At 35.7% G+C, this 8,966-nt stretch overlaps 1 protein-coding gene across 1 annotated transcript; it reads right to left on the reverse strand.

Moving 5' to 3' along the window:
* Positions 1-281: 281 nt before the first annotated feature.
* On the reverse strand, positions 282-3,353 carry LOC112778255 (uncharacterized). Its single transcript, XM_025822595.1, has 5 exons — positions 2,624-3,353; positions 2,291-2,539; positions 1,022-2,188; positions 820-931; positions 282-735 (listed from the first exon to the last, which is right to left on the reverse strand). Exons 1-5 carry the CDS (start codon positions 3,351-3,353, stop codon positions 282-284), a joined length of 2,712 nt encoding a protein of 903 aa, XP_025678380.1.
* Between the last annotated feature and the right edge of the window lie 5,613 nt (positions 3,354-8,966).

Here is an 8,966-nt window from a genome sequence, read left to right on the forward strand (position 1 = left end):
TATTCTTGGGCAGAAGTCACTTGGGGAACCGTTTCAATAACTGTAGGTCGTAGATCATTCCTCTCCAGAATAAGTTCACCATCATCAGCTGGTATGGCAGGACTTGTTATATGCTCGTGTTGTTCACTATAGAAGGTTTGACTGGCCTCAGACTCAGATTCGTCATTTGTTTTAAATAAGTCTCTTGGGATAGTTTCCATAACATAATGTTTGTTATGTTCATATGGATCTTGCACATAAAAACACTGATGTGCTTGAGATGCTAGTATGAAAGGTTCATTCTAGTAGCATTTCTTATTGAACTGAACAAATGTAAGACCATACTTGTCTCTCCCAGCATCATACCACTCACACCGAAACAATACAACCTTAAAACGCCCAAAATAATCTAACTCTACTATCTCAAATAACCTGCCATAATAAGCTACAGTGTCTTGAATTGGACTTTTATCTTTAGCACTTGCAAAGCTTGAAGTTAAAGCAGTTAATGTGACACCACTATTTTGTGTTTTTCTCCTTGCCTCATGCTCCACAGTGTGAAACCTATATCCATTAATTATATATCTAGAAAATCTTCTTGCAACAGAGCTTGGACCTCGAGATAATTCTTTTAGCCAAATAGGCACATCTGGATCCCTCGCCCGAGTTTCAAACCACTGCGAGAAGGTTCTACTGTGCACTTTTGCTTTTCTCCATTTTGTTCCCCGCTGATTGTTAACCTCATCCTCAAGCTCTCTGTAGTTATTAATAGTTATGTTTGATCGGAAAAAATCTAAATGCACTTGATTTAGTGAATAAACATAAGTTATATTAAGTTACCTAACATAATCTGCGACTTCTTCGCAATTGTATAATACATATACATGGGCTTGAGCACTTGATATGTCATCGAGATTAATTGGTTCTCCATTTCTCACGCCTAACGAACGACCTTTGTTAGAAAACAACTTTGAAGGCAAAACTTCATCGTCATTAGGATCATCATCATTCCGAGGTCGCTTATTAAGTCTTGTTCACACACCTCCATGCAAGTATCTTGAGCAGAAAGTTAAGCACTCTTCAGCCAGATATGCCTCTGCAATAGAACCTTCGGGGCGACTTTTGTTGCGTACATACGACTTTAATGTACACATGTACCTTTCTGGAGGATACATCCAACGAAACTGCACCGGACCACCCAATCTCACCTCATTTGCTAAATGAATAGGAAGATGAACCATTATGTCAAAAAAACTAGGGGGAAAGATCCTCTCAAGGTGGCATAATGTTTCCACAATCTCTAACTCCAGTCGATCTATCTCTTCCAGTGTGATTAACTTTTTGCATATGCGACGAAAAAAGGAACTTAGTCGAATCAACGGAATGGCCACGTGATCAGGAAGGATGCTTTTAATCGGTATTGGTAGTAAGTAGTGTAGCAAAAAATGAGCATCGTGGGTCTTATACCCAGAAATTTTTCTTTCTGCTAGATGTACACACCGTGATATATTCGAAGCACTACCATCAGGTAGCTTTGTTGTTTTCAAAACACCACAAAAAATTGACTTCTCTGCAGCAGTTATAGAAAAGCATGCCTTTGCCAACTTTGTTCTCTTGCCATTATTCACCTCCTTTGGTTGAAGATTTTTCCAAATCCCCAAATCTTTTAAGTCATATCGAGCATTCAGATGATCCTTTGTCTTGCCTGGGATATCCAAAAGAGTTCCAATTATACTGTCAAGTATGTTCTTCTCTATGTGCATGACATCTAAGTTGTGACGCAGCAGGTTCTTGTGCCAGTAAGGAAATTCAAAGAAAATTGATCTTTTTTTCCAATTCCATGGGAAACTATTAGATGTACTTTGCTTCTTCCCGAAAACATTCTCAACATTTTGTATCATCTCAAAAATTTCCATTCCTTCTATAACAGGTGGAGGGGGTCTTAATTCTTGCTTCCCATTAAAAGACCTTGTATTGGTTCTCCATGGATGATCCATGGGTAAAAAGACACGATAGTCCATATAAACTGTCTTCCGACTATGTTTTAGTTGTAGAGAAGAGGTATTTTTGTTGCAACAAGGGCAGGCCAATTTTCCCTTTGTACTCCACCCAGACAACATAGCATACGCAGGAAAATCATTAATTGTCCACAAAAGAGCTGCCCGCATTTGAAAGGTCTCATTCTTTGATGCATCATAAGTTTCCACCCCTATTTCCCACAACAACTTCAAGTCTTCCATCAATGGTTGTAGATACACGTCAATATCTTTGCCAGGTGATTATGGCCCAGGGATAAGCAAAGAAAGCATACAATATTCAGGTTTCATGCACATCCACGGAGGCAAGTTGCATACCATCAACATTACGGGCCATGTGCTCCATGAAATATTCATGGTACGAAATGGGTTGAACCCATCACTTGACAAGCCTAGTCTAATATTGCGTGATTCTTTTGCAAAATCTTCATTCATTTCATCAAAGTTCTTCCATGCCAGTCCATCAGCAGGATGCTTTAACGTCCCATCTTTAATGCGCTCCTCATCATGCCACCTCAGACTAGCTGCCGTTTTTTACCACATAAATAATCGCTGAAGTCTTGGAATTATAGGAAAGTATCTCAGAGTCTTTGCAGGAATAGGACAACCTTTCTTGTGAGGTTGGTTCTCGCTATTATCACTAGAATTTTTAGTATATCGAGATGTTCCACATACACGACATTGTGTTTCATCCTTTAGTTCTTTCCTATACAGGAGGCAATCATTAGGACAAGCATCAATTTTTTTATAATCCAGACCTAAATCTCTTATCATAGCCTTCATCTTATGGAAAGATGGAGGTATGTTAATTTCAGGCATTGCCTCTTTCAATAGCTCAAGAAGGGAAGTGAAGGAGGCATTGCTCCAACCGTGCAAACACTTTAACAAGTACAGGCGGATGGTAAAAGATAATGTAGAAAATTTCTTGCAGCCCGGGTATAACTCTTGACTTGCCCCATCTATTAAATTATAAAACTTTTTAGCCTCTTCATTTGGACCTACAGTAACACCCTCAGCATGATCTCCAAATGCATCATTAAGCAGTCCTTCGATGTCATCGCGTGCACCTTCATCATCCGTGTCATCATCAACCACCATCGGGATTGTCCATTCCCCGTGATTAATCCATGTTCTATATCCCTTAACAAATCCGTTGGCTACTAAATGGTCAAACACCACATCTCTTCTATACCACTCAATGTTACAACACCTCTTACAAGGACATTGAATTTGTTGTCCGTCCGGTTCTCCCTCAGAGTATGCAAACTCTAAGAAACTAATAACACCATTGATATACTCTTCACTATACCTCGGTAGATCCATCCAATCCTTCGACATATCACAAAACCTAATCGATAATTATTAAATTTTTTTGGAGAAAAATTTATAAGGGGTCGCAAAGTGAAGATAACAAGAGTAGAGGAGGAAGGGTGTTATGAAATATAAGGGGCATGGGCTATGAAACGGACTTCATAGCCTTGTAGTTAGGTTAGGAAATAGCTCCTAATCTTTAGAAGTAATTCTCTAAACATTTTACTAGAAACTCGCTGAAGCAAAACAAATTAAGGAAAACAAAGAATTTATAGTACATAAATAATAAGTTAAATTGCAACTTCATAACTAATAAAGCAATCAAAGTGGAGCTACACATGAATTAATAGTATAATAATAAAGTGAAAAAAAAAGTATGCATTGTACCTTGCCATGACACGATCAATGTTTTGACAAAATCCACTTGGGAGCTTTAACCAAAAACTTCAATCTGTTTGTTACCAAGTAAAATTCTAAGAGATTAGACTATGATATTATTTACTCTTGATTTATTTTCATAAATTCTAAACTGATATAATTAAAATGTAAGGGGAAAAAAATAAAAAAACTCAATTCAGGTCGGTAACTTATTTGGAAAATAAAAGCAATCTGATAACAGCCCAAAATTCAAATCCAAAGCATGAGTAACTGAGTAACTAAAAATAAAAGGAAGCAATGTTGCTTCTCAAAACTCAATTCAGGTCAGTAGAAGTGAGACGATTTAATGGTAAGTCATGAGCTAATCAAAATATATCCTGGTAACTGGTAAGCCATGAACTTGGCAGCCATTCATGCAAACCACATGGGTCATCCATGCAGCAGCAGACAATGAAATACATTTAGAGAATAGTGAAAAGAATCTGGAAAAGAATAGTGAAAAGAATCTGGAAAAGAATCTGGTAATTCAGGTCCTTAATTTTTTTATACCTTTCCGATTATCCCTTTTCAAGCAGCAAAATAATAATGAAAATGTATTTCACTATTATCTTAAGGCCCTTTTTATTTTAAAAACAAAGTATTTTTGGCCAGTCCTACATATAATGGAGTATTACTATTTTATATGTGGAGTATGCAGAATTGAACCATTTAACCACGAATTTAGCACAATCATCATTTAGCAAGAATTAAATTGATATAATAAAACAGATTTGGGACCCAGCAACAGCAGCAGCAATTAAATCATTTAACAGATAACGGCAATCTAATTAAGTAAAAATACAAAATATTATTGTGTAAAACTATTTTATAAACAGCACGAGGGTGGACTTTGTTGAGGACATTGCAAAGAATGAGTCCATTCCGAAAAATCATTTATTTTGATCCAGCCTAAGATCTTCACAGGATCAAGTTGGGATTTGGGATCTCCCAAACTAATAAACACAAAGATCACAATAATGTTTTCAGTTTTTCACAGCTCAGTGCCACTCACACAGAAGAAAAAGAGAACCCTTTTCCTACCCAAAATTTCTACCACTAACTTGACCTGTTTTTTATTTTTTTTCTTTTTTTCACTAAATACCAATAGGCCTTTTACTTTTTCTAGTCCCTTGTCCCTTCCACAAACACACATAGAAGCTTGCGTCCATACCTGCATCACGTGATTTACTTTCTGAAGCAACTACTACCTTTGCACAATTGTGCCCTCCATTCCAATTTACGAGAATATCAGAAGAAAACATTTATATAAATAACCTTCTACATGTTGTTTTTATTCACAAACAGTTAGGGAGAAAGGTCTTTTTAACCAATGATAAATTAATAATGCATAATAGTTCTCTTAATGTAACCAATATCACAGATTATATCTGTGGTGCAAGTTGAGCATCCAAACAAAATGAGTGTCTCAAGTAAAAAAAGAAAAAGAGGTTGCTGAGTTTCACTGACTAGTTTAAGCTTAGAGGAGGTCCTGATTCAAAAAGAAAACTAGTATATAGATTCCTTGATTTGTTCTGTGTTACTCTCTAACAATAGCACCTACACCTTAATAATAGGGTATATCTTCTTCCCACTTACCAAACACCCATCACATTCACGGGCTACAACAAAATAACATTTTATTACTTATTACTTCTTACCACTCCAATTATTTAATTAAATAATATTCTTCTGCTCTATGATCCACTCCAGCATGTTATATCAATATTATATATATACATAGTCCATGATATTCATAACTAGTGTACCTTTATTTGGCTGTTCCATAATGGGAATGGCTCTTTCGGAAAACAGAGCACCCAAGGTCTCTGTTTTGCTCTGTTTCGTGGCTCTGTTCTTCAGCTCCAGTGGAGTTGGGGCACAGAATTCTTCGGTGTTCGCCTGCGATGTGGCCAAGAACCCTGCATTGGATTTAGAGTATGTCTATTTAATTTGTTTTAGATGTCATCAATAAGTGTAATTAATAACTTATTAATCGATCTATCTAGCTCCTTTGTTAAAAGTTCTCTTGTTTCATCTTTACAACGATGCTCTTGAAAAATGTGAAAGTATCCTTGGAAGCAATGCAACTATATATCCAGTTGTCAAAGAGTGTTCTTTAATAATGAAAAGAGTTGTAATAATAGTAATTTTTAGGGAAACAGTTCTAATTAACTTTATGCAAGCTAATTTTTTCACACAAATTTGAAGGAATCAAGAAATTTTAAGCGGAGAGAGTTTTAATGTTTCCTTTTTTCAGTCAAATAATTCAGATTTAATTCATTTTCAATTTCATTGGGTTTTGACTTTTTTTATTACTATAATTAAAGAGAACAAAGAAATAAAGGCCACCTCTCTTTAATCTAATCCTGTTTAATTACATGCAGTTTCTTGAATCTCAATCAACAAAGATTAAAGTTAAAGTAGACAAACAATAATCATTTGTTATCACAATAATAATGTGGCATGCATCTTAATTAGATAGCACCAAAATTATTATATATGGTATTTCTAGCTTTGATGAAGTAGCATAATAGATAATGTCAGAGATTTTATGCTCCAACTTGGAAAGGTTTAAGTGGAAAAAGCATCAGAAATATCTTCACTTGAGGTGATTTAAGTGGGAAAAATTAAAAAAAAAAAAGGTTTACCAGAATGAGCAAATTTATTGAGACGGGTGTGCCTACTCAAACGCTGCATTTCTTGTTGAGATCAAAGAGCCAGAGAGGGAGTGATCAAAACAATCTAAAACTCATGGCAGCCACCAAATTTTGCTCCTGAAAAGGAAACACAATTTCGGACGAAGAAAATTATTAATCCTCACCATGCATTTGGATTCAGTATCAATTATTCCTAAAGATGATCAATTCGATCTATGATTTGTTTGCTTATTATGCCTTAACTTTGTAAACTAACTACCAGAGTTGGCCTTGGATTATTGATATCCTAGCACGTTATATAAAGTTATTAAATCTTTTTTATTTTATTTTTTCAAAAACGAAAATCTGTAATAATGAAATGAGAGGTCTAATCACATCAAAATCTGGAAAGGATCCCAATAATTGATGAAGAAAGGGGCTCCATGACTTCCTAACGCTAGAAATGACCCCTGCCATTGGATCAAGAAAAAAAATAAAAAAAAGAAAAATGGCCATCATTCACCCCATAACATGCTCAGTCGTATCCATAGGGTTAATTATTAAAATCACATTATCATAAATATAGTATTAGTATTCAAATTTAAAAGGCTGGTGAGAAGTATGTATATTTTGGAGAGTAATAACTAATAGGGGAAGGGTAATTATTGGGCAGAAGGGAATTTTTTACAGAGTTAATTGTGATATATATGTCAGTTAACTGCATCAATTATCGCTTCATACTGAAAACAAATTAAAATGGTAAAGTGGTTGCACTTTGAATCAAGTATTGAGTCAGAAAGACTTTAGCCAAAACAAGCAAAAAGAATAAATAAAAGCACTCCTCAGAATCCTGACAATAATTGATTAACATATAGTCACATATAAAGAGAGAAGGAGGTAACTTCAATACTTCATCCTAATCCTTTTTACAAAACCCAGAGTATAACTAATCCATTACAAGCACCAAGCTCATTTGTGTTAGGGCAAAACAAAAACCATTCTTATTTCTTAGTTAGCAACAAAAAACTTTATGTTTGTCCATATATATTTTCTAACAATAATGTTCCACATTTCCACTATATGTGCCTAATAAGAAAATTCTACATTACTGTTGAGTTAAGTATTTATATTTAATACATAATATATGTCAAAATAGTTTAGCATAAATAATCCAAAACAACTACCCTAATACTAATGATTGTCATGCATCTAAAATGATTGTCATGCATATTGGAATCAGAGAAAAGCTGTTAAATTGAAATCTACTGGAAATAAGCGTGCAAAGCCTTCCAAACTTGAGGACAAGGATCATGCAGATAATTTAAAGGACAAGGACGATGCAGATAATTCAGAGAACAGTGTTACTATTTCATCAAATGAAGATGCAAAACAAATTTTGAAAGATATGTCGTCTGCAGAGCAAAGTGATCTATTTGCTATTGTTACATTTAAACGTGAAAATTTTGTTTAGAGTCGGCACCCACCAGGAAAGCAATATGATACAATTCATTGGTGAGTTGCTGCCAACTTATTCATTGAGAAAACAGAAACGGAAACTGAAAACAAAGAAGGAGAAGCCAATTTATTCATTGAGAAATCACAGAAACAAAAACTTATTAACGCTAAATTTGGTTTCAGTCTCAGAAACAAACCCTAAAATACCACAAATCTTCATCAACAACAGCATGCATGTTATCAAATTACAGTTCACAAACCCATATTTCACAGATTAAAACCCCCAAATTAAAACCCCTAAAATAGGAACCCTAAGCCTTTGATCAATTTCCGAAGCAAATAGAAATCAATACATACCTATTCAATGATGTGAGCACAACGAAGATGAGAAGCACGGAGATGACGATGGCGAGAGCGGCGCAGCGACGATGGTGAGAGCGGCTCAGCGACGATGGTGAGGGTGGCACAACGACAATCAGTGCAAGCGATAGCGAAGAGGAGTGTCAGTCAGCAGTGGGGAGTGGGGGGTGAGTGGGGTGTGGGGGGTGAGTGGGGAGTGGGAGGCGACGACGGTCAATGGCTTCTACTTCGCGATGAAAGGGGACGAAGGTGATTGAGGGAGCTTTCAGGAAAAAGTGACACTAAGGGTTTACTAGGGGACGAAGGTGATTGAGTGACTTTTGGAGCCTTGGAGGGAATTGAATCACAAAAATTTTACTAAGTGTGATGAGTTTGCTTTCAGGAAAGAGGAAAAAATTTCACTAAGTGTCAAATTGTTTTCTCTAGATACATTAGGCATCGCTTTTTAAGTGCACCCAAAACCTAAAAAATAGGCTACTCTTTAAAAGCGTCTCCTTTGATACGAAAAGTGAAGCTATAGATATCAACCTACAGCTACGCTTTATAAGTGATTTCTATAATACCTAAGGCTACGCTTTTTAAATGATGCCACATTTGTGTATCCTTTTCTCTTATAAAAAGGCAACACGGAGAAAAGCGTAGCCTATTCTATGAATAGGCTACGCTTTTCAAATGTAGCTTAAAAAAAGTGTGGCTGAATGGGCATTTTTCTTGTAGTGTATCAAAAAAGAAAAATTAAAAGCAAACAAAACAAAGTAGAAGAAGTAAAGAA

This window comes from Arachis hypogaea, chromosome 3 (assembly GCF_003086295.3).
Source record: "Arachis hypogaea cultivar Tifrunner chromosome 3, arahy.Tifrunner.gnm2.J5K5, whole genome shotgun sequence".
Taxonomy (NCBI): Eukaryota; Viridiplantae; Streptophyta; class Magnoliopsida; order Fabales; family Fabaceae; genus Arachis; species Arachis hypogaea.

What these genes read in the sequence shown, in the direction of transcription:
- LOC112778255 (XM_025822595.1), bottom strand. Translation starts at nt 3,353, where the DNA reads ATGTCGAAGGATTGGATGGATCTACCGAGGTATAGTGAAGAGTATATC. An exon ending in CTCAAGATACTTGCATGGAG is followed by an intron (nt 932 to 1,021) that starts GTGTGTGAACAA and finishes TTTCTAACAAAG; the next exon opens with GTCGTTCGTTAGGCGTGAGA. An exon ending in GAAGTCGCAGATTATGTTAG is followed by an intron (nt 736 to 819) that starts GTAACTTAATAT and finishes TAATAACTACAG; the next exon opens with AGAGCTTGAGGATGAGGTTA.